The sequence below is a fragment of the Schistocerca nitens genome, chromosome 2, assembly GCF_023898315.1.
Source record: "Schistocerca nitens isolate TAMUIC-IGC-003100 chromosome 2, iqSchNite1.1, whole genome shotgun sequence".
Taxonomy (NCBI): Eukaryota; Metazoa; Arthropoda; class Insecta; order Orthoptera; family Acrididae; genus Schistocerca; species Schistocerca nitens.
The window spans coordinates 809641396-809668413 of record NC_064615.1 but is presented as its reverse complement, the minus strand read 5'-3'; the positions used below and the strand labels follow the sequence as shown (position 1 = coordinate 809668413).

General features: G+C 45.3%; 1 protein-coding gene across 1 annotated transcript in view; it reads left to right on the top strand.

The window, feature by feature from the left end:
* The window catches only part of LOC126235348 (uncharacterized), a 154964-nt gene that overhangs the window by 88958 nt on the left and 38988 nt on the right, over window positions 1-27018 (top strand). The window contains exon 4 of the mRNA XM_049944070.1: window positions 1012-1499. Coding sequence (XP_049800027.1) covers window positions 1012-1499 — 488 coding nt within the window. The remainder of the gene's footprint in view (window positions 1-1011; window positions 1500-27018) is intronic.

Genomic DNA, 27018 nt, shown 5'->3' with positions numbered 1-27018 from the left:
CTGTGCTGCTAGAACATGTGCCTTTACAAGTACGTCACAACATGTGGTTCATGCGCGATGGAGCTCCTGCACATTTCAGTCGAAGTGTTCGTAAGCTTCTCAACAGCAGATTCGGTGACCGAGGGATTGGTAGAGGCGGACCAATTCCATGGCCTCCACGCTCTCCTGACCTCAACCCTCTTGACTTTCATTTATGGGGGCATTTGAAAGCTATTGTCTACGCAACCCTGGTACCAAATGTAGAGACTCTTCGTGCTCGTATTGTGGACGGCTGTGATACAATACGCCATTCTCCAGGGCTGCATCAGCGCATCAGGGATTCCATGCGAGGGAGGGTGGATGCATGTATCCTCGCTAACGGAGGACATTTTGAACATTTCCTGTAGCCGGCCGGTGTGGCCATGCGGTTCCAGGCGCTTCAGTCTGGAACCGCGTGACCGCTACGGTCGCAGGTTCGAATCCTGCCTCGGGCATGGATGTGCGTGATGTCCTTAGGTTAGTTAGGTTTAAGTAGTTCTAAGTTGTAGGGGACTGATAACCACAGATGTTAAGTCCCATAGTGCTCAGAGCCATTTGAACCATTTTGGACCATTTCCTGTAACAAAGTGTTTTAAGTCACGCTGGTACGTTCTGTTGCTGTTTCCATTCCATGATTAATGTGATTTGAAGAGAAGTAATAAAATGAGCTCTAACATGGAAAGTAAGTGCTTCCGGACACATGTCCACATAACATATTTTCTTTTTTTGTGTGTGACGAATGTTTCCTGAAAGTTTGGCTGTACCTTTTTGTAACACCCCGTATATACCAAGTAATGTTGTGTGCAAAGTGTTGACTGGTAGTGTCGGTTGACCATTACCCCCCCCCCCCCCCCCCCCTGCCGGTGCTTGGGTCCCTCAGTGGCCAACCCCTGTTCAGCTCTGCCCGCGGGCTCCCACCTGCCGGCGAACGATCACTCGAAGTGGAACCGCCTGGAGTGAGAATGCTGAAGTGTGCCGCGTGTTGCCTGGCAGGGGTGCACCGTGTTCTGCCCCGGCGTGCGCGAGGTGTGGCTGCTGGACGACGTGCAGGAGGTGCTGCGGCGCGCCGAGGAGGCGGGGCTGCACGTGCCGCTGTACTACCCGGTGGCGCGCCGCGACGACGTGCTGCGGCTGTACGAGGCGGGCGTGCTGGCGGCGGGCACGCACTTCATGGCGAGCGCGGGCGCGCTTGGCTGCCGCGACCGCGTCAAGCTGCGCCTGCCCGCGGCGCGCGCCCAGTTCCGCATGCCGTACGAGATGTCGCCGCAGCGGCCGTGGGTCGTGGTGCAGGACCTGCCCGGCGAGCACTTCCTCACCTGCACCACGGTGCGCGACGCCGTCGTGCTCGCCAACGTCACGTGCCGCGTGCTCGACTCGGGCGAGCTGGTGCCCGTCGACCACCGCGCCGTCGACCAGTGGCTCACCGCCTTCTTCAGCAGGCTGCGCGTCCTCAGGCAGTTCTCGGGACACGTCTCCTTCAGGTGAGTCATCTTCCACGATGAATTCTAAAACTTCCTGCTAGCTTAAAACTGTGTGCCGCTATCGACAAGGGAACTCAGGTTCATTCCGTGTTTCTGGATTTCCGGAAAGCTTTTGACACCGTTCCTCAAAAGCGACTTCTAATCGAGCTGCGGGCCTATGGGGTATCGTCTCAGTTGTGCGACTGGATTCGTGATTTCCTGTCAGGAAGGTCGCAGTTCGTAGTAATAGACGGCAAATCATCGAGTAAAACTGAAGTGATATCAGGTGTTCCCCAAGGAAGCGTCCTGGGACCTCTGCTGTTCCTGATCTATATACGAGGGCTATCAACAAAGTACATTACGTTTTGGAATTAAAAATAAATAAAGTATTGGTAATTTTTTTTATTATATGCAGATGAAAGCCACACTTCAATACTACTTTTCTACGTAGTTGCCATTTAAATTAAGGCACTTATCGTAGCGATGGACGAGCTTGGAAATTCATTCGTCATAAAATTCGGCGGCCTGCGCCTTCAACCACGTGGTTAATCAGTAACCCGGTAGAAATACGATTTTTGTGGATTTTCTGGAAAGAGGCACTACAATAAACTCTCAAAGGTATTGCCAAACTCTGCACAGCCTCAGAAGAGCAATACAAAACAAGCGCAGGGGAAAGTTGGGCTCAAAGATCTTGCCGATTCACGACAACGCCCGGGCCCACACGGCAAATGCCACTTGTGAAGTTCTCGAATCTTTTAAGTGGGAGTTGTTTCCTCATCCGCCGTACAGTCCCGACATAGCACCGAGCGACTTCCACTTATTCCCAGCATTGAAGAAGTGGTTGGCTATGCCGCGTTTTGATGACGACGCACAGCTTCAAGAAGAGGTAACCACGTGGTTGAAGGAGCAGGCGGCCGAATTTTACGACGAAGGAATTTCCAAGCTCGTCCATCGCTACGATAAGTGCCTTAATTTAAATGGCAACTATGTAGAAAAGTAGTATTGAAGTGTGGCTTTCATTTGTATATAATAAAAAAATTCCAAAACTTTATTTATTTTTAATTACAAAACGTAATGTATTTTGTGGATAGCCCTCGTAAATGACCTGGGTGACAATCTGAGCAGTTCTCTTAGGTTGTTCGCAGATGATGCTGTAATTTACCGTCTAGTAAGGTCATCCGAAGACCAGTATCAGTTGCAAAGCGATTTAGAAAAGATTGCTGTATGGTGTGGTAGGTGGGAGTTGACGCTAAATAACGAAAAGTGTGAGGTGATCCACATGAGTTCCAAAAGAAATCCGTTAGAATTCGATTACTCGATGAATAGTACAATACTCAAGGCTGTCAATTCAACTAAGTACCTGGGTGTTAAAATTACGAACAACATCAGTTGGAAAGACCACATAGATAATATTGTGGGGAAGGCGAGCCAAAGGTTGTGTTTCATTGGCAGGACACTTAGAAGATGCAACACGTCCACTAAAGAGACAGCTTACACTACACTCGTTCGTCCTCTGTTAGAATATTGCGGTGCGGTGTGGCATACTGACCAGGTGGGATTGACGGACGACATCAAAAGGGTGCAAAAAAGGGCAGCTCGTTTTGTATTATCTCGTAATAGGGGAGAGAGTGTGGCAGATATGATACGCGAGTTGGGATGGAAGTCATTAAAGCAAAGACATTTTTCGTCGCGGCGAGATCTATTTACGAAATTTCAGTCACCAACTTTCTCTTCCGAATGCGAAAATATTTTGTTGACCCCAACCTACATAGGTAGGAATGATCATCAAACTAAAATAAGAGAAATCAGAGCTCGAACAGAAAGGTTTAAGTGTTCATTTTTCCCGCGCGCTGTTCGGGAGTGGAATGGTAGAGAGATAGTATGATTGTGGTTCGATGAACCCTCTGCCAAGCACTTAAATGTGAATTGCAGAGTAGTCATGTAGATGTAGGACTTCGTCTCTCTCGGGCAGAGGCTCTACTGACTGAACTATCCAGGCATTGGCGGTAGTAAAGTTGTGAAGGGTGGGTCCAGAATCGTGTCTGGATAGCTTAATCAGTAAAGTATTTTCCCGTGAAAGGCAGAGGTTCCTAGTTCCAGTAACAGACTAATACACCATTTTACACCTGTCTAATGTCTAATGTCATCCAGTGCAGACGTGCGAGAGCAGTTCCGATCTGAATTATTGCGATTGCGAATCGTGACGAGATTGTTTTCGAGTTTAGAAGTGTTTGTTGCGTGACGGGATTCACGGCTTAAGAAACTGATTTTATGAACTGAGACTGGAACAGATATTTAATCGCACACTACGGGTTAATTGAAATCTAATAACGGAATTAGTGAACATTGGACTTGACTTTAAATTAGTTGGACCTTAAGGAGAAGTGAACATTCTATGAAAGAATACACGCAATTAGTCTTGAGTAGGACCCAAGTACACGACATCATGAAGATAAAACAATTTCGCAATCTCAATAATTCAGATCAGAACTGTTCTCGTACGTCTGCACTGGATGAGTTCTAGCAAACCAGATGGCAGTTATAATAGTCGAGGGGCATGAAAGGGAACCAGGGGTTGGGAAGGGAGTGAGACAGGGTTTTAGCCTCTCCCCGATGTTATTCAATCTGTATATTGAGCAAGCAGTAAAGGAAACGAAAGAAAAATTCGGAGTAGGTATTAAAATCCATGGAGAAGAAATAAAAACTTTGAGGTTCGCCGATGACATTGTAATTCTGTCAGAAACAGCAAAGGACTTGGAAGAGCAGTTGAACGGAATGGACAGTGTCTTGAAAGGAGGATATAAGATGAACATCAACAAAAGCAAAACGAGGATAATGGAATATAGTCGAATTAAGTCGGATGATGCTGAGGGAACTAGATTAGGAAATGAGACACTTAAAGTAGTAAAGGAGTTTTGCTATTTGGGGAGCAAAATAACTGATGATGGTGGAAGTAGAGAGGATATAAAATGTAGACTGGCAATGGCAAGGAAAGCGTTTCTGAAGAAGAGAAATTTGTTAACATCGAGTATAGATTTAAGTGACAGGAAGACGTTTCTGAAAGTATTTGTATGGAGTGTAGCCATGTATGCAAGTGAAACATGGATGATAAATAGTTTGGACAAGAAGAGAATAGAAGCTTTCGAAATGTGGTGGTACAGAAGAATGCTGAAGATTAGATGGGTAGATCACATAAATAATGACGAAGTATTGAATAGAATTGGAGGGAAGAGGAGTTTGTGGCACAACTTGACAAAAAGAAGGGACCGGTTGGTAGGACATGTTCTGAGGCATCAAGGGATCACAAATTTAGCGTTGGAGGGCAGCATGGAGGGTAAAAATCGTAGAGGGAGACCAAGAAATGAATACACTAAGCAGATTCAGAAGGATGTAAGTTTCAATAAGTACTGGGAGATAAAGAAGCTTGCACAGGATAAGGTAGCATGGAGAGCTGCATCAAACCAGTCTCAGGACTGAAGACTACAACAACAACAACAATGTCGTGTAGATCTCGTGCGAGCAGAAGTGCTGCAACACGACGTGGCATGGACTCGACTAAAGTAGTGCTAGAGGGGAATTGGCACCGTCAATCCTCCTGGGCTGTCCATAAATCCGTACGAGTACGAGGCGGTGGAGATCTCTTCTGAACAGCACATTGCAAGGTATCCCCGATAATCTCAATAATGTTCATGTCTGAGGAGCTTGGTGGCCAGCGGAAGCGTTTAAACTTAGAAGAGTGTTCCTGGAGCCACTCTGTAGCAATTCTGGACGTGTGGGGTATTGCATTGTCCTGCTGGAATAGGGTAAGCCCGTCTGAATGCAGAATGGACATGAATGGATGCAGGTGATCAGACAGAATGCTTACGTACGTGTCACTTGTAAGAGTCGTATCTACATGTATCAGGGGTCCCATATTACTCCAACGGCACAAGCCCCACACCATTACAGAATCTCCACCAGCTTGAACAGTCCCCTGCTGACATGCAGGGTCCATGGATTCAAGATGCTTTCTCCAAACCCGTACGCGTCCATCCGCTCGATACGATTTGAAACAAGACTCGTCTGACCAGGCAACATGTTGTCATCGATAGTCCAATGTCGGTGTTGACTGACCCAGGCGAGGCGTAAAGCTTTGTGTCGTGCACTCGTGAAAGCTCATATCGATGATGTTTCGTTGAATGGTTCGCACGCTGACACTTGCTCATGCCCCAGTATTGAAATCTGCAGCAAGTTGCGGAAGGGTTGCACTTCTGTCACGTTGAACGATTCTTTTCAGTCGTCGTTGGTCCCGTTCTTGCAGGATCTTTCTTCGGCCGCAGCGTTGTCGGAGATTTGATGTTTTACGGGTTTCCTGTATGATAAATTCTTGCGAAATGGTCGTACGGGGAAATCCCCAATTCATCGCTGCCTCGGAGATGCTATGTCCCACCGCCCGTGCACCGACTATAACACCACGTTCACACTCACTTAAATCTTGATAACCAGCTATTGTAGCAGCAATAATCGATCTAACAATTGCGCCAGACACTTGTTGTTTTATAAAGGCATTGCCGACCGTTGCGCCGTATTCTGCCGGTTTACTTATCTCTGTATTTGAATGCGCACGCCAAAACCAGTTTCTCTGGCGCTTCAGTGTAGAAAGTTCTGCAGTACGTCTTGTTTGTTTCTGCAGTATTCACGTGTTAGCAAAAACGCTTAACACTACTCATCTGCTCCAGCCAGTTGCTTTTTTAACTAAGTCAACAGACAAAGTTTAGTGATACTCTTAGAAAAGCAGACTTATCGCTCTGGAGCGCTATATATAGACGGTAAAGAACTGGTACCAGTTGGTCATGTGATCTTCCACCGCTAGCTGAGGTCATGGCAGTGAAGAGGTGTGTATCTTCCAGTAGGCTGTACTGGAACAGTGCAGTAAGGTGGGTCCACGTAGGGACCTGGCAGAATGGCAGAAAGAAGCGTTTCCATGACCACACCATGGTTGAAGTTACCCGATTCGTTAGTGTCTCAGAGCGGATTGTCCAACGTCTCTATAAGGAATGGTGTGCCACTCGTGGCCATGTGATCTGGCGCAAGAACAGTGGGCGTAGAAAGGTCTTAATCGCCACGGATCAATGACCAAAAACCTGTTGCTCGCGGAGGCACATATAGCTGCAGGCGTTCAGTGAGCCATACAACATAGAAACTGGACAGCGGCTGAACAATGGGTCTGGTGTGGACCGACCAGTGGTGATTTTGCTCTTTTGAAAGAATGCAAGGGGACCAGTGCATCAACAGCCCAATGAGGCGATTGTGGAGGGTGTAGTTCACGTCAGAGTGTTTCTGTGACGTTTTCTTGCCTTACTTATGACTTGAATCCTCTCATTTTGATTACCATGGATAACAACCAGGATGATCACAGCAACATTCTGAATGATCATGTTACTGAAAATGGCAGTTTGCAGCTGGACAGCTTGGCTGTATACACGAATTTAAGTGCTTGACAATTTGTCTTAACCCCAAAGATTAAAAAAAAGTAAATAAATGAAATAAAAACAAGGTGTAGCCGTGAAACTATTTCGAAATTACAAAATTTTCATCAGCTAACGAACCTGCAGCTTAGCTGATGCTCGATTTGCAGAAAGTGTATGTTTCTTCAAACACATCTGTAGTTATCCTTTTTGATGGTAACTGTAACTATAACTGAATTTTTATATAGCTTACAGGTGTCGCTTAGAGTCTGCTTCGCAACTCCACACTCTACTTTTGAAACGGAAGAGATTGGTCCTCTGGAAAGGAGTACCTTCAGATACCAATCTGGATCCAAAGTGGAGGTTGTGACATCACAGCTGGCGTTGAGTTTGACATACCACTAGCTGGTAGTATTTCACAAGTGTGTGGAACCCTGCCGGCCGGAGTGGCCGAGCGGTTCTAGGCGGTTCTGGAACCGCGTGACCGCTACGGTCGCAGGCTCGAATCCTGCCTCGGGCATGGATGTGTTTGATGTCCTTAGGTTAGTTAGGTTTAAGTACGAAGTTCTAGGGGACTGATGACCTAAGATGTTAAGTCCCATAGTGCTCAGATCCATTTGAACCATTTGGGGAACCCTAAGTAGGACTCTCACATATCTGCATAGATTTGCTAACGATATGGGCTCATGTTGCACAGGCCTAAACACCACTGTTGTGAAATTTCCGTTCATATCACTGGCCTCAGAGCACGTAGACACTACTTTTTCGTATCATCCATAGTAACTTCTGGATAAGTATGTTTACTCTCCAAATGGAAGATTGAAATTTTCTACCCGTTACTACAGATGAATCGTTCAATTACATCGATCCTCGCAGCTAACACCCAAGTATATATCGAAAACCTCCGATTAGGTACCATGCACTGCAGATATTCACATTGCAACTGGTGAAAATAATCCTTGAATTCTGGATTATTAACAGCTCCAGCTGACGAAATGCACTGATGAGCCAAAAATGACCACTTTTGAAAAGTAAAACAGTAGTTACTCTCCATGGCATGGGTTCGACAAATTCTTGGTAGGTTTCGGGAGGTATAAAGCACCAGGACGTCTGCTCGCTGGTCACGGAATTCCCTGAAGCATACGAGATGTGTTCCACTGGGTTCAGATCAGGTGAACTTGGTGGGGAAGACATAAACGTAAATTCCCTGTCATGTTCTTCAAATCGTAGCACAATTCTGCACATCTGAAACGAATAGTTATCCTGCTGGAAGATGGCTTCGCCATCGGGAAAGATATCAAACATAAAGGGATGAAAGACTCCGACATAATGTCCATGTGCACCACAACTGTAATAATGCCTTCAGTAACTTCCACAGATCCCAAGGAAGCTGAAGTTAATAGAGCCCTGGCGCAGTGCATGTTTCGAGCAGTCGTTCTTCCGGATCACGTCCTAACGGAACACGACCATCGATCTTGTGTAACGAGGAATGCGATTTATCCGATCAAGCTACACGTTTCGAATAGTCCATTGTCCAGTCTTGATGATCCTGTACGCACTGCACTCGTAATTGCCGATGTTGTTGGTCAACGTGGCAGTACGCGGAGTACGTCTTCTGCAGTGCCCCATGTCCAACGATGTGTGCTGAACAAAGTATTCCGAAACACTTGTGCCTGGACCAGCATTGTACTCTGTTGTCAGATCTGCCACAGATCGCCGACTATTCTTCTTTACAGAATGTGCGAGCCCCCGATCGCTATGTTCTGTGATGAGGCGTGTGCGTCAAAACCCCTTGTCTCCTACTTGTGGTCACCGTCCTTCAACCACCTTCCATAGACGTTAACGACGGTAGCACGCGAACAGCTAACCAGTTCCGTTGTTTCCGAGATGCTCGTTACGAGGTAATAATTTGCTCTTTGTCGAAGTCGTTTATGTCAGTGGATTTTTGCCCGTATGGTCGCCAGAGAGATTCTGTGCTTACCGTGTCACGTGTTCGCAAGGCCTCAAGTCGGCATTTGTCTCGCGGTCGGCATGTTTTGACTCACTGCTGTAGATAGAAGACATGCTTTCACTCCTGTATGCTTACGGCCCACACATAAGTGTTGTCGAAAAACTCCCAGAACATTATTAAGCGTTATCTGTGAAAGACACCACTCTATTATCACTCATTACCAAATCTCGCCGTTGCCCGTAGCCGCAGAAAATACTTGAGCATTCACTCACAATGTGTATAATCCATGTAAATACTCTACTCGAGTTCATCAGCACTCGCATCGGGATTATGAAGCAAATCCAGACATTTCCACAGCTTTACTAAAATTGATAAATATCAGAGAAACTAATTAAACACCGTGACAGTTAGCTCTGGCCTGCCGTATGGACGAGCGGTTCTAGGCCCTTCAGTCTGGAACCGCGCGACCGCTACGGTCGCAGGTTCGAATCCTGCCTCGGGCATGGGTGTGTGTGATGTCATTAGGTTAGTTAGGTTTAAGTAGTTCTAAGTTCTAGGGGACTGATGACCTCAGATGTTATGTCCCATAGTGCTCAGACCCATTTGAACCATTTGAGTTAGCTCTGACGATTACTTTTCAAAACATTCTTCTCTGTTCACCTTCTGGACACGAACATATCGCTGAATAAACTTCTACGGCTTGATGACATCTTTCAGAAGACTGGATAGTGAAGACGAATTAAACTAATAACTAGGGATGTAAGTTTCCTTAAATAAAGTATCGTAGTCCTTACTTTATTCTAGATTTCGTAGATGGCCTCATTTTCTCATTTTGCTCTATTCAGTGAAATACGACAATAGCTTCATCAGCTTGATATCAACTCCCATTCATTTACTTTCGCGAGGAACACCAGTATTATTCCATTCTACAGGGAATGTTCCTCTGATCTAGTCAGTACGCACACTCCATCTACATCTACACCACTGCTCAGCAATTGGCACTTCAGTGTTTGGCACTTTCAGACAATTTGTCCATCGTTCACTCTCGAATAGTAAGTGATCAAAATGAACAGCTAAATCTTTTCGTCGAGCCTCCGATTTCTTACATTTTATTTCGTTGGTCATTTCTCGCTATTTATACGGTGCCAACAAAACATTTGGTGATTGAACTTTTGTGAAAATATCTCGCCGCAAAGAAAATCGCCTTTGTTTTAATCACTGTTACTCCAACTTGCGTATCATATCCATCACACTGTCACCCCTATTAAGCGATTTATAACACGAGTTGCCCTTCCCTGAACTTAATCAATGTCCTCCGTCAGACCTATCTGGTAAGGACCTTTTACCGCGCAGAAATACGCCAGAAGATGATGGACAACAGTAATGTAGACCAATCTTTTCAAAGGATTTGTTGCATCTTCTAAGTGTTTTGCCGATACAACGCAGTCTTCGAGTCGCCTTCCCCAGATAATTTTCTGTGTGATTGTTCCAATTTAAGTTATTCGTAATAGTGATCAGTAGGTATTTAGTTGAATCCACAAGTTTTAAATTTGTGTGATTTATCGTGTAATCGAAATTTAACGATATTTATTTATTCTTTTTATTGTTTACTTCCAACTTTACGCACAACACAGCTCTTACGTCTAAATCTCTTTGCAATTAGTTCTACTCTTCTGGCGACTTTACGAGACGGTAAATAACTTCATCATCTGCAAACAATCTTCCCAGATTGTCTTCTAAACTGTTTATGTGGATTAGAAACAGCAGAGGGGCTGTATCACCTCCTCGAGGAACGCCATATATTTCTGTTTTTATTGATGACTTCCTGTCATTTATTACGAACTGTGGCCCTTCTAATAGAAAATCACGAATCCAGTCGCACAACGGCGACGATATTCCATATATACACACAATTTGATTCGAAGTGTCTTGTGAGGAACTATGTCAGAAGCTTTCTAGGAAAGTATAACCAACTCTATATCCCTTGTAGAAAGCATCAATTACTTAATATCAATATATTCGACGATTGTTTTTGGTGGATTTGTATGTTCTTTGAGTTTAAGCCGGATTCTGTCGACGCTTACATAAAGTGAAAGGAATGGAGACTGTCTCGTAAGAATTCAACAAGAGAATTTTATCTTTTTGTAAATACAAATGTTTGAGGCTTATTTCTGGTGGATTTGAATATTACGGTATTAAGTCAATGACCTAACTTCTATATCCGTCAGATGCTCTCTATTTGTCAGGATTGTTTGTCGTTAAGAAGTCTACTATGTTATCGCAACCAATTACAGTTCATCTAGGCTCCTGAACTTCCAGCCACAAAACACCAGCAGACACTCTTGCAATTTACTCTCTCTCGCATCAACATCGCTTTGTTACAGTACTCACCCTGCTCCAACCAGTGACAGCATCAAAATTCTTCATGTATCCTAAGCTGTTTTACCGCCATTGTACCACTGATTCATTCAATGACGAAAATTTCAACACAACTGTCCTTTGTCCACTCTCAGCAAGAATAAGTGTTGTATATCTCCCACCATCTGTGGTACCAGGTTTGCCAAGACCACCACAGTTTAGAAAGATGGTGAACTGTGACCTCATCGAAGGGAACCTCCCAGAATTCGTCTGACCAAGACGCAAAATACTTTCCTCTATTTTTCCATCCTGATTCGAGAAGCAGCAATAATATAGAACATCAACCAAACTGGAATGCCTAGAAGATTAAGGCAATGATGTCATTCGAATGGTCTCAGGAAAAAATGTCATTATCATGTCATATATAACAAGTTTTTGTGTTACTGGAACAACAGTTAATTAGTGTCTGCGCGGATATAATTCATATGCAGCAGGCAGACTGATAGAGGGTTGCCCCAAAGGTCGCAGGATCGTTGAGGTCGTGGAGTGCAACACATTCTTTTTCACACGCGCCTTATAACTGCTAGCTCAGCAAAACAACGAAATGTTCGGTTTTCTCTTTGTTCTTGTATCGGTATATCAGCACACTTCAAATGGATGTGGGCTCAAGTGTCAAGGTCATAACACTGTAACCTTGGTTAACATAGTAAAAATTAAAATTAAAAGAAAATGAGGGCAAACCATTTTTACCTACATTCTTAATTTAAAAGAACAAAAAAAGTGTCGTCGCCATTGGTCGTGCATCGTTTGATGTTGCACTATTTTCAATGTAGAACGCTTTTATACGAGGTACGGAAAGGTGTGATAATAGGATTCTTTTTTATGAATTATCAGTCTTCTTCCTGCTTTGATGCGACCGCCCACGAATTCCTCTTTTGTGCCATCCTCGTCATATCAAAATAGCACTTGACTCTTCGGCCTCAATAATTTGATTTATATTTTGTATTCCAGTCTCTGTCTTCCCTTGCAGTTTTTACCCTCTACAGCTCGCTCTAGTACCACGAAAGTTATTAAGGCCGAACTTTGATACTAATAGACTACTCTTGGCCGGGAATTCCACTTTTGCCTGTCCTGTGCTTATTACGTCGTCCTTGCTCCGTCCGTCATGTGTTATTTTGTTTTCAACGTAGCACAGTTCCTTCACTTCGTTTACTTCATAGTCACCAGTTTTGATGTTAAGATAATCGCAATTTTTAATTCTGCTACTCCTCCTTATTTTCTTCCTTCTTCGGCTTACACTCAGTGCATATTCCGTACTTGTTGCACTGTTAATTCTAGTCAGCAGGTCCTGTAATTCTTCTTCATTGTCACTAAGGATAGCAACCGTCATCATCCAATTTTATCACTGATATCCTTCCACCCTGAATTTTAATACTACTGTTAAACCTTTCTTTTTTATTTCCATCTTTGCTTCTATCACGGCAGTATCTACGGCCCTACAGAACTTCATAAGCATCTCATCTTTCCTATGATTTCTTAGTACAACTCACTTCTTACCCCATTGATTTTCTTAAACTTCAGACACCCTTCATCTAATAAATTGCGATCTGAGTCTATACCTGTTCCCTGGTAGGCCCACAATCCGATATCCGATTTCGGAATTTCTGTCTGGCCACGGCGTAATTAAGTTGGAATTATTTCGTCTCGCCGTCATTCACCAAACAAGCTTACCCTTGTGATTTTTGAAGGGTGTATTCGCTGTTACTAGCTGAAATTTATTGCAGAACTCATTCTCCTCTTTCGTTCCTGCTACCAAGCCCATAGTTTCCCGTAACTCGTTCTTCTGTTCCTTACCTTACTGTCGCGTACCAGGTATTAGATTATGGTCTCCCTTTACTCGCTCAGTATTCTTATACACTTCCCCTACCTCTTCATCTTCTGCTTATGACGTCAGAATGTATACCTCAGCAATTGTTGGCGTAGTTTTGCTGTCGATTCTGATGAGAACAGCCCTATCACTGACCTGTTCACAGAAACTCACTCCCTGCCGTATCTTCCTATTCACAACGCTACTGCTGTTGATATTACCCTACATTCGTCTAACCAGAAATCATTATCTTGTTTCCATTTCACTTCAATAATCCCTTACCCCCGCAATATCTAAATGGAGTCTCTGCATTTCCCATTTAGATTTTCTAGCTTCACCATCGCGTTCAAATTTCTGACATTCCACGCTCCGATTCTATTACCCTTTCGTTGATTATTTAATCTTTTTCTGTTGTTGATAATTCTTCCGGGTTATATGGCCGTGGTCCATGGAATACTTCTATTCCTAACGTTTCGTCCAATACTACGTTGGACATCCTCAGAGGTATGGCTGGTCCTGTTGAGTCCTGCCGACCAGCCATACCTCTGAGGATGTCCAACGTAGTATTGGACGAAATGTTAGGAATAGAAGTATTCCATGGACCACGGCCATATAACCCGAAAGAATTATCAACAACAGTACCATCCGGTCGTGGAAGCCTTCATTGTATAATCTTTTTCTCACGTTTGCCTTCCACGTGGCCGAACCCTTGCGGATATCTGAGTAGGGAACTACTCGTAAACTAGAATTTTTTCACCAATGGAGAGATCATCATGATGCTTTTTCACTTACAGGCCACGTGCCCTATGGTTGTGTCTTTAATGCAGTGATTTCCATTGGCTTCTACAACATTATGCCATCGATCATTGTTGATTCGTCCGTCTTTTAGAGGCAGTTTCTCACCCCAAGAGCAAGAGGGTACCATGAAACTCTTTCTGCTCCTCGATTTCTTTGAGCAGGCCTTTGCCAGAACTAGGTTGACTTCTTATACAGTAAGTCTTCGGCTACTATTGTTGATGACTTTTATTCAAAAATTATGCAGGGACTGGGTTCGAATCCGGGACCAAGGCTGTTTTGACTGCAAGTCAAAGATGCTACTACTAAACGACTATTTGCAGAAGTATTATACACGGTTTGCGTTAATTGTGCTAGTTACTATTCCACTGTTGTGAAAATTAACTTTGTTAAATTGGATTGTAGGTCGAGAAACGCTCTGATACATTCGCTTTTTGGCACATCGACACTAAATAAGGAAGCGTGTTATCAAATAAGCCTGAAGACTTTACACAAAAATGAAGTACGGACATTGTTTGTGAAATGGCTCACATGATGCATCACTTTAAAGTGTCCGCTTTTCATTATCATTTTTATTTACCTTATTTTCCGTATTGGACTTCATTTTACAAATCGAAAAGCAATTTGTAATTTAAATCGTCACAGATGTGTAGATATCACATGTAGAAATATACGGGGACGGAATCGAAATTCGCTCAGATCACTCGATATAGGAATGGACTCTGAAACTGATGGGACCTCTGTTCTGTTCTACATCCACCACGCGGAGGAATAGGCCCTAGCCTTCAGCAGTTATTCGAAGTTTGCTGGATCAACTAAACATACCATGTAAATGGAAAAAAATGAATGTCATTCCAATCCAAAAGGCAAATAGAGATCTGTCACTCAAGAATCGTAGAATTTTTGGAGAATGAATAACTCCTCTGTAGGAACCATGATGATTTCCACATGGTATGCTCATATGGAACCTACCTTACTCTGCTCTTCTGTGATATCAAGAAAGAAGTAAAAACGGAAGGCTGGTGCCACAAAACAGCAAAAGGAAAATTATAATTTAGGATTCGACGTCTTGTCGAGAAAGAGGGCACCAGGAACGGATCACAATCTTTGATAGAGGGAGGATGGGGAAGGAATCCAGCCATGTGTTTTTCAAAGTAACCTGCAACATTAGCCTTATTCTATTTTAGGAAATTATATAGAAAACCTAAATTAGTATTTCCAGAGAGAGATTTTAATACCTCTCAGCTTCAGTGCGAATCCATTGTGCTTATTTTATGTTTATTTCTAAATGTGACAGCAGTGTTCGAGAAGACAGTGTTATAAATGAAATTCTCTAATGAGAAAGATGAAATAACAGTTTTATACGTATAAAGCAGGATTATGTATAAAACGGAATAAGACGTTTTAACATCAATGTTGAATTATACGCAGTTTTGATAGTTTATGAAAATGTTATGACAAAGTTTTAATTGAGCTCACGAATAACCACGGCTCATGAACCGCTGATCTGAGCCATTTTCGCCGGTCGGTGTGGCCGAGCGGCTCTAGGCGTTTCAGTCCGGAACCACACTACTGCTGTGAAGAGGGAAGACCAAGAGTCTGAAAAACAGAATCAACACAGAGGCAAAACAAGCAAGAGAAAAATACCTTGATCATCTCTGTATTTCAGTTGAGGTCAACATGAGAAAGGGAAATATTGACAATGCCTATAAATGTGTGAGACATTTCTTTGGAGAAAGACGAAACAAGTGTAGGGCTGTGATGGATGAAAATGGCAATATGTTGGACGACGATGATGAAGTTGCAAGAATATATAGGAAAACTGTCAGCGGACCAGAACTGTCTGAAAACATCATGGTAGAAGAAACAGAAGTAGATGTACACAACATAGGTGAACCTATTTTAAAGGAAGAGTTTGAACTATCTCTGAAAAAATTGAAAAACAACAAATCGCCTAGTATAGACAATATCCCAGCTGAACTTCTGAAATCTGGAGGAGCAAAACTGAATCAGGAGTTGTATAATCTTGTTTTCAACATGTACGAGCAGGGTAAAATTCCTACAGACTTTGAGAAAAACATTATGATCCCCATTCCAAAGAAGGCAAATGCTACAAGATGTGAAAATTATAGGACGCTCAGCGTAGTTACTCACGCCTCTAAAATAGTAACCTCAATTATCCTAAAACGCACAGAACAAAAAGTCGAAGCTACACTCTCCGAAGACCAGTTTGGATTCCGGATAGATAGAGGAACCAGAGAAGCAATATTTGCTCTAAAACTTATAATGGAGAAACGACTAGATAAGAACTTGGCAACATACGTAGCTTTCGTAGATGTAGAGAAAGCCTTTGATAATGTTAAATGGGATAAGATGTTTGAGGTACTCAAAAAAGTAGGAATAGACTATAAAGGTAGAAAAAATGATATGGAACCTGTACAAGAGACAGCAGTTATCCGTGGACGGACAAAACAAGAAAAGGTGCAGATACGGAAAGGTGTCCGACAAGGTTGCGCACTATCCCCTGTTATCTTTAACCTATACATTGAAGAGGCGCTGATAAAAGTAAGGGAAAATTCACAGACAGGTGTAGTAATTCATGGCCAACGAATAGATATGATAAGATATGCCTACGATATAACTGTCCTAGCTGAGAGTGAAGAAGATCTTGTAGACCTACTGAATAGAATGGATAAAGTTATGGGGGAAGAATTTAATATGAGAATTAATAAAGCAAAAACAAAAGTAATGGCATGCGACGAAACAGATCAAGTGAAAGTCCAAGTTCATGTAGGCAATGAACTGCTTGAACAAGTTGATAAATTTACTTATCTGGGCAGTAATATTACCAGGGATGGAAGGAGCAAGGCAGAAGTGAGAAGCAGAATTGCTCAAGCAAAGGCTGCTTTTAACAAGAAGAAAAACATCTTAACATCTAAGAGCATTAGCCTTGAAATCAGGAAAAGCTTTTTGAAATCATATGTGTGGAGTGTGGCATGCTATGGGTGTGAAACATGGACTCTCGGGACAGAGGAAGACCAGAAGCTAAATTCTTTTGAAATGTGGTGTTATAGATGCATCCTCAAAATAAAATGTATCGACAAGGTCACAAACGAAGTGGTTCTGGAAAGAGCAGGTGAGAAGAGAAGCTTCTGGAGTTTCATTGTTAAAAGAAGAGTGCAATTTACAGTCCATCTATTAAGACATAAAGGACTCCTGAACACAATCATAGAGGGATATGTGGAGGGAATAAGACCAAGAGGAAGACCACGGCTGAGGTACATAGATCAAATCCTGAAAGATGTGGGATGTAACACCTATAAAGAAATGAAGAGGAAAGCTGAAAGACGCACAGAATGCAGACAAGCTGCCATTGTAGCTGTTGCAAACAAATCCTTGGATTGACCACTACAGGAGAAGAAGAAAAGAGATTATTTAAAAATGAAAAACAGCTGTATTATAACCAATACTGTTAAGCACTGGTCTGCTGTTATGCCACATATGGACTGGAAGAAAAACACCTGTTATAATCGGGACCAAATACCGAAAAATTCCGGTTATTCGGAACTAAAATACCGGTAACTGTTTTAGGTGGTTGGTTTTTCTCATTCCTAGCCCCGCCGCGCCGTGAGCAGTATGTACGTGTGTGTGTGTGTGTGTGTGTGTGTGTGTGTGGCACGGACACGCCGGTGCAGGGAGTCCCCGTATGCGCCGTGCTTCACGGCACGTCCGCCATGTGCGCTGCGCGCTATGGGCCAAGGCCGACCGTCCAGCGGTCCACCAGTAGATCTGTTTCGCCTCCGGCGACCCCAGGTCGCAAACCTTCGGACGGCGGAAATGTCCCGGCTGCTTCCGTCGCGCGCAGACACGTGGGCAGGGTCAAATTGTTTACAGCTATCATTCTTTTGAACAATACAGCCCTCACAAGAGAGTCAGAGATAAGTGCACGCGGCGCGTTCAATAGTCTGTTCAGCACAGCGCCAGGGCAGACACTTCGACAGGAGCACGTGGACGCGCGGAGCTGTAGCCGCACTTACTGCACGCGACACACCAATTTACATCCTACTCAATTCGCTCAACCTCGCAAACTACACAATTTAGAAATGTAGAACTGGCATCAGCGTGTTCTAAAAGAGATCTACAACGTTTACATTTCAGTTTTATCAACGATGGCACATTTTAAAAGGACGCACGACGTGTTTACGAAAATGAATTTCCTGATACTTTACCCAATTTTCAGCACGCAAGAAACTTTCTTGTTATGAATTTAGGTGAACTCGTTATTTGAGCTTCATCTTAAGAATAAATCGTATTTTCATCTGCCCCAAATCGGAACACTGTCAGAAGTTTCTAACACGAGGTACATTCTCTACTGCTCGCCAGTCAAGAGCTAAGCGACCAACCATTTGGTTTCATTACGAGAAACAGATCACTGGGTTTGTAATTAAGCTATTTTTTAATCAGCCTATTTATTTCTCTTCGCTTGGCAGAGAAACGCTTCCATATACGGGGCAGACGACCATTCAGCGTTGACAAATAATGAATTGCAAAAGGTCTTGCTCGCAAATAAATTTATTTATGCATTTCAACACATCATGATCACGCATAGCTGTGCTAAGAACAAATACACTACTGGCCATTAAAAATGATACACCACGAAAATAACGTGTTACAGACGCGAAATTTTACCGACAGGAAGAAGATGCTGTTATATGCAAATGATTAGCTTTTCAGAGCATTCACACAAGGTTGACGCCGGTGGTGACACCTACAACGTGCTGACATGAGGAAAGTTTCCAACCGATTTCTCATATACAAACAGCAGTTGACCGGCGTTGCCTGGTGAAACGTTTTGTGATACCTCGTGTAAGGAGGAGAAATGCGTACCATCACGTTTCCGACTTTGATAAAGGTCGGATTGTAGCCTATCACGATTGCTGTTTACCGTATCGCGACACTGCTGATCGCATTGGTCGAGATCCAATGACTGTTAGCAGAATATGGAATCGGTGGGTTCAGAAGGCTGATACGGAACGCCTTGCTGGATCCAAACGGCCTCGTATCACTAGCAGTCGAGATGACAGGCATCTTATCCGCATGGCTGTAACGGATCGTGCAGCCACGTATCGATCCCTGAGTCAACAGATGGGGACGTTTGCAAGACAACAACCATCTGCACGAACAGTTCGACGACGTTTGCAGCAGCATGGACTATCAGCTCGGAGACCATGGCTGCGGTTACCCTTGACGCTGCATCACAGACAGGAGCGCCTGCGATGGTGTACTCAACGACGAACCTAGGTGCACGAATGGCAAAACGTCATTTTTTCGGATGAATCCAGGTTCTGTTTACAGCATCATGATGGTCGCATCCGTGTTTGGCGGCATCGCGGTAAACGCACATTGGAATCATGTATTCGTCATCGCCATACTGGCGTATCACCCGGCGTGATGGTATGGGGTGCCATTGGTTACACGTCTCGGTCACCTCTTGTTCGCATTGATGGCACTTTGAACAGCGGACATTACATTTCAGATGTGTTACGACCCGTGGCTCTACCCTTCATTCGATCCCTGCGAAACCCTTCAGTTCAGCAGGATAATCCACGGCCGGATGTTGCAGGTCCTGTACGGGCCTTTCTGGATACAGGAAATGTTCGACTGCTGCCCTAGCCAGCACATTCTCCAGATCTCTCACCAATTGAAAACGTCTGGTCAATGGTGGCCGAGCAACTGTCTCGTCACAATACGCCAGTCACTACTCTTGGTGAACTGTGGTATCGTGTTGAAGCTGCATGGGCAGCTGTACCTGTACACGCCATCCAAGCTCTGACTCAATGCCCAGGCGTATCAAGGCCGTTATTACGGCCAGGGGTGGTTGTTCTGGGTACTGATTTCTAAGGATCTATGCACCCAAATTGCGTGAAAATGTAATCACATGTCAGTTCTAGTATAATATATATGTCCAAGGAATTCCCGTTTATCATCTGCATTTCTTCTTGGTGTAGCAATTTTAATGGCCTGTAGTGTAACTCAGTAATGTGCTGTTAATGGCTTCTTTGTTGCCTTAAAGGCAACTCAGATCAGCTCATTACGTCCAGTCTCAAAGGCAGCGATTGCTGGCGACCGTTGCAGTGCGTGTTTAAGGCATACCTTATTTGCATCCTCATAGTGGCGCTGTTACTGCAAGTGTGTTTAAATTTAACAGGTGTACGGGAATTTCGCGTCACGCTTTTCGTACCTCATACGGCCAACAAGCGTGCGGCTCTGGATAGCTCGGCGTGTTTTGCGGGCGGGTTTCAAATACAGCACGGCCAAGTTGGCGACCGGTGCTCAACGAGCTCCCATTTCCGCTAACAGCTCCTCTCGTTCCGTGGCAAGACGCTGCGCGCCTGCGCGGTAACAGCCGCCTGTCGCATTAACCGTAATTACCCCGGCCGAGGCGCGCTTCGTGCAGTTTATCGCGACTGGCATGCAACCTTCCTATGTCGACACGTCTGCTCGTGGCTGCTCAGGAGCCTGCGTGTGCCCTCTCCTCACTTCCACAATAACCTGCGCCAACAGTACACAAGCGCCCCCACGCTCAGATGCGCCAGGACACTCAATAGAATGACTCGTCTATTATAATTCAGACCCCGGGTAACAACTTCCGTACTGTATTTCTACTAAGAAGATTATAGTTTAATTCCTTTATTGTCGAGATAAAGAGTTCGGAAGAAGCGGAAACAACTGCTCACTGAACTGTTCTAGGATCTGGCTGTAGGTAGCAGCACGTTAAAGTGTTTTGCAAGTAGCGTCATTATTAGTCTTTTGCGGCAAGTAATTATTTTTATTTAATTACAGATCACAGCCAGTAAAATGTTTAAAATATTTTTATTATTTAGTTGCTTATGTGACACAATTTACCCATGAGAAAGAATATTTACCCATTATTCGTCTGGTTGACACAGTTTACATATGCCGTTTGAAATAAGACATTCATTCCTGATATATTCCCCTGGTCACAACTGCATCACCTACACCCACCTTAGAGAATGCTCCTTCTCCTTCCTGACTGTCCTTGCCAATTTATACAACGTCATCCTCTCCACCAGCTTCTACCCCGACGTGTGGAAGACTTCGCTCGTCCTCTTATTCCTCAAACCCAACAAACCCCCTTCCGTCGCCTCTTCCTCTCGTCCCATCTGCCTCACCTCAGTCTTCAGTAAGGGCTTCGAATCCATCCTCTCCCGTCGTATCCATCAGCACCTTAATCAACACCACCACCTTCCCCTTACCCATTGTGACTTCTGACCCTCCTTCTCCACCGAAGACCAACTCCTTAACCTCGTCCACCTTCTGTACCTCAAACTTTAATCCCGTCGCTCCGCCATTTTTGTTTCCCTCGACCTCCAAAATGCCTATGACCACATATGGCATGCAGGTCTCCTCTTTAAACTCCAAAACTACACCATCCCTATCAATTTTGTCCATCTGGTCGCTTCCTTCCTCTCACACCATCATTCCTATGTCTCCCTCCATGACACCAACTCCCGTATTTTTATCCCACTGCTGGCGTCCCTCAGGGCTCCGTCCTCTCCCCTCTCCTGTGTCTCCTGTACACTGCCGATATGCCCAAGCAACCCCCCCCCCCTGTCCATCTCCTCCAATATGTTGATGACACCGCCTTCCTGGCTCTATGTCCTACCCTTCAACGGTCCCAACGCACCCTCCAAACCCACCTTGACCAGTTTACCATTTGGTGTAACCAGTGGTTCCTTCATATCAACCCCTCCAAAACCTAGACAATCATCATAGGCCACACCACCCGCTCATTCCGCTTCTACAATTTCTATTTCATCATTTATGGTCATCCCATCCAGCTCACCTCCACCCTGAGATACCTTGGCCTCACCCTTGACCATCACCTCACCTGGACCCCTCAACTTCTGACCATCCAGCAGAAAGCCCATTCCCACCTCCGTCTCCTTAAACTCCTGTCTGGCTGGACATGGGGATTGCATCCTTCCACCATACTCTACACCTATAAATCCCTTTTCCATCCTGTCATCTCTCATTCCAGTGTCGCTGGATCTATGCCCTCCCCCCACCCCAGCTTTTATAAGGCCCTTCAAATCCTAGAACACCACATGCTCCACTTTGCCTTCCATATCCACGTTCCTTCCCCCACATGACTCCTCTATGACCTCATCACCTTCCCCCACCTCCTCCTTTTCCTCCAACATCTTTGCATCCTTTACACTGTCTGCAGGCTTGATCCCACCCACCCTATCCTTTCCCCCTTCCTCTCCACCCCCTACCCATTGCCACACCTCTATCGCTGTATCCCTACCTTCTGTGCAACTCCACACCCTCCAGCTCCTTCATCAGGGCAATTTCCAGCACCTCCCCCTCCCGGATGTTGAACTTCGCCGTGACATCTACCCTACCTTCCAACTGTAACCTGGCCTTTTTCCGTCCCCTCCCCAGGGCCCCCCTTTTCCTCTCCCCTCCTTCTCCCTGAGCGGATTTTCCTTCTTACCCCCATGAGTCCCTGCACCCTTTCTTCGACTGTTTCCCTCCCACGTCCTTCCCTCCCCAGCCCTTTTCGGCGCGCCCCCACCCGTCTCCCCCCTCTCCTCCCCTCCCTCCCTTCTTCCCTTCTCCCTCGTCTCCATGCCCCTGGCAGACCCTCTCAGTTTGCTCATCGTCATCAGTGTCCTACATCAGTGTTGTGTTTGATGCTGTTCTCCCTTGCGTCAAGAGCTGTGCTTTAATTGTGTGCTGGACTTGTACGTAGTGTTACTGCAGTGATTTTTATGTGCTACGCCATCCATCGATACTTTTAGGATCCGGTCATACGTCGCCTTATGTTCTTTAAGTGTCCCAGTGTGTGGTTTTTTGTGTGCACTACCTTTTACGGTTTTTATCTCCTTTTACAGTCGCCTCCTTTTTGTTTGTTCTCTTCTGTACTGTTCTCCGTTTTTATATATATGTACGCCGTATTTTCTCCTTTCTGTTATTTTAAATGCCTTCCTGTTGTATAATTACTTTTGGCTCAAGAGCAGCGCATATACTGCTGCCAGCCCGCCCCAGATGGGGCATTGAAATGTAATAAAGGAAAAAAAAACTGATATATTCATAGTCAAGACATAAAGGTAACATTAACCATTGGTGCATACAAACTTCCCATGCTGATGATGTTACACGATTCGTGACGATCGTACACAAAATACCCTAACTTTCCAAAGATCACACACCCCCTGATACCCACTTCATTTTTATCTAAACACCCAGGTCATCCACTCCTACAAATAAGCCCTCACCCACTTAAATAACCTCCAAACCCTTATCAAGATTTGGCACCGATATTAAATTCCTGTTCGACACATTTTTACCCTGTTGCAACAAAAAGTCTTCTCCTTCATTTTAAATGAGATGTCTTTCAAAGCCTACAACAACACCCGAAACTATATATCCAGCACAAGATACATAATCCCCTTTGTCTGCCCAGAGACGCAGTCGGTCACAACCATTATACAATACTCCCATCAAACATTTTATCCTTACTCTCTTCTTCAATATCTTCATATTACCTGTGCCACCATACACACTGAGGTGACAAAAATCATGGGATAGCGACATGCACATATTATACAGGTAGCGGTAATATCACGTAAACAAAATATAAAAGGACAGTACATTGGCGGAGATGTCATTTGTACTCAGGTGATTTATCTACACGGTTTCCGAACTGATTATGGGACCACGACGGGGATTAACAGACTGTGAACTGGAATGGTAGTTGGAGCTAGTAGCAGGGGAAAAACCATTTCAAAAATCTTTAGGGAATTCAGTATTCCGAGATCGACAGTGTCAAGAGTATGCCGTGAATGCCAAATTTCAGGCATTACCTCTCACCACAGATAACGCAGTGGCCGACTGTCTTCACTTAACGACCGAGAGCAGCGGGGTTTGCGTAGAGTTTTAGTGCTAACAGACAAGCAACACTGCGTGAAATAATCGCAGAAATCAATGTAAAACGTGAGACCCACGTATCCGTTAGGACTGTGCAGCAAATTGAGGCGTTAATGGGTTATGGCAGTAGACGACAGGCGTGAGTGCCTTTGCTAGCAGCGCGACATGGCCTGCACCGCCTCTCCTGGCTCGTGACCGTATCGGTTGGACGTTAGACATTGGAAAACCGCGTCCTGATCAAATGAGTCCCGATTCCAATGGTAAGATTCGAGTTTGGTGCAAACCTCACGAAGTCAGTGGCCTAAACTGTCAGCACAGCACTGTGTAGGCTGGTGGTGGCTCCATGATGTGTGAGCTGTGTTTGCATGGAAGGAATTGGGTTTTTATGTCCACCAGAACCAATCGTTGACTGGAAATGGTTATGTTCGGCTACTTTGAGTCCATTTGTAGCCATTCGTAGACTTCATGTTCCCTAGCAACTATGCCATGTCACCGAGCCACAATGGTTCGCGATTGGTTTGAAGAACATTTTGGACAATTCGAGCGAATGTTTTGGGCGCCCAGATCGCCCGACATAAATCCCATCGAGCGTTTATGGAACATAATCGAGAGGCCAGCTCGTGCACAACCTCAATACACCCATAATACTTTCGCTGTTATGGGCGGCTACGGGGCTCATTATTACTACAGGTGACTTCAAACGACTTGTTGAGTCCATGACATGTCGAGCTGCTGCGCTACACCGGGTCAAAGGAAGCCCTACATGATATTAGCAGGTACCCTATGACTTTTGTCACCTTGGTGTCCACTGGCTGACCAAATAGTGAATCATCTGGAAGGGAAGGAGAAATTGGAGTGAAACTTCACATGGAGAAGATATGTGGTCTTACCTCAGAATGGTGTCAGTTTTACAAAGAACTTGGTGTGATTTCGTATATCAGTATGACGTTGAACTCCCTCTGGTCTGGATGCACGTACTGACTGGGCTGGGAAGGGTGTCAAAGACATTGTATACTGTCCTGTGGCAAGCTGATCCACAACTGTTGTAACTGGTCCTTGATATACTGGATACTCGCACTGGTATGAAGTTGTCGCCTGAGCTGATCCCGCACATGTCCTATGGGGGGGGGGGGGGGGGGCAGATTTGGGAATCCTGGTGATTAAGGGAGAACCTGAGCAAGCAGGCAGTTCAGAGACATGTGTCTTGTGTAAAAGAGCGTTGCCCGTTAAAAAACGCGCCAAGGTACTGTCGCATGAGAGGTAACACATGAGGATGCAGAATGTCTGTAAAGTATCTTTATGCCATCAGAGGCCACTCGATCACTATCAGCCGTGACCTAAAGTCATACCCAAAGACACTCCACATCATGACTCCAGAAGTTACCCCGTCTGCAGTTAGTGGTCTAGTGGCTAGTGTTGCTGCCTCTGGATCACTGGGTCCCGGGTTCGATTCCCGGCCGGGTTGGGGATTTTCTCTGCCCAAGGACTGGGTGTTTATGTTGTCCTCATCATTTCGTCATCATCCTCATCATTTGTACAGTGACTAGATTGGATTGTGAGAAAAAATGGACTGTGTAAAAATTGGGACTTTGAATGGGCGCTGATGACCGCGCAGTTGAGCGCTTCACAAACCAAACATCATCATCATCATCATCGTCATCAAAAGCAATCCCATTGTGCCTCTACAAAACTGATCACTGCTCCGCATGAAACGCTACTGTATATTTCGTGGTAACAGTAGCCTGCACTTGGGACATTAATTCCCTAGTCGGGCTGTTGCTAATCTCAGACCAATGGTGCGAGACGGTACAGGAAGTCGCAGAGAATGCATCACTTGTTCTCAGACGGCAGGCACAGATGTGAAGGGACTTACGATATGCTTGGTCCTTGAAATGGGGACAGTCCCTTGCAGTGATCAGACGTGCTCGACCAGAACCACGACAACGAAGATACCTACCTTCATTTTCCGAACATTCCAACATCTGAGTGCCCCACAAATCTGGATTTTGAGCAATTCGAGCAGCCTGACGGATGGAGACCCAAAATGAGGCCCCTCTCAAACTACACTCCTGGAAATTGAAATAAGAACACCGTGAATTCATTGTCCCAGGAAGGGGAAACTTTATTGACACATTCCTGGGGTCAGATACATCACATGATCACACTGACAGAACCACAGGCACATAGACACAGGCAACAGAGCATGCACAATGTCGGCACTAGTACAGTGTATATCCACCTTTCGCAGCAATGCAGGCTGCTATTCTCCCATGGAGACGATCGTAGAGATGCTGGATGTAGTCCTGTGGAACGGCTTGCCATGCCATTTCCACCTGGCGCCTCAGTTGGACCAGCGTTCGTGCTGGACGTGCAGACCGCGTGAGACGACGCTTCATCCAGTCCCAAACATGCTCAATGGGGGACAGATCCGGAGATCTTGCTGGCCAGGGTAGTTGACTTACACCTTCTAGAGCACGTTGGGTGGCACGGGATACATGCGGACGTGCATTGTCCTGTTGGAACAGCAAGTTCCCTTGCCGGTCTAGGAATGGTAGAACGATGGGTTCGATGACGGTTTGGATGTACCGTGCACTATTCAGTGTCCCCTCGACGATCACCAGTGGTGTACGGCCAGTGTAGGAGATCGCTCCCCACACCATGCTGCCGGGTGTTGGCCCTGTGTGCCTCGGTCGTATGCAGTCCTGATTGTGGCGCTCACCTGCACGGCGCCAAACACGCATACGACCATCATTGGCACCAAGGCAGAAGCGACTCTCATCGCTGAAGACGACACGTCTCCATTCGTCCATTCACGCCTGTCGCGACACCACTGGAGGCGGGCTGCACGATGGTGGGGCGTGAGCGGAAGACGGCCTAGCGTTGTGCGGGGCCGTAGCCCAGCATCATGGAGACGGTTGCGAATGGTCCTCGCCGATACCCCAGGAGCAACAGTGTCCCTAATTTGCTGGGAAGTGGCGGTGCGGTCTCCTACGGCACTGCGTAGGATCCTACGGTCTTGGCGTGCATCCGTGCGTCGCTGCGGTCCGGTCCCAGGTCGACGGGCACGTGCACCTTCCGCCGACCACTGGCGACAACATCGATGTACTGTGGAGACCTCACGCCCCACGTGTTGAGCAATTCGGCGGTACGTCCACCCGGCCTCCC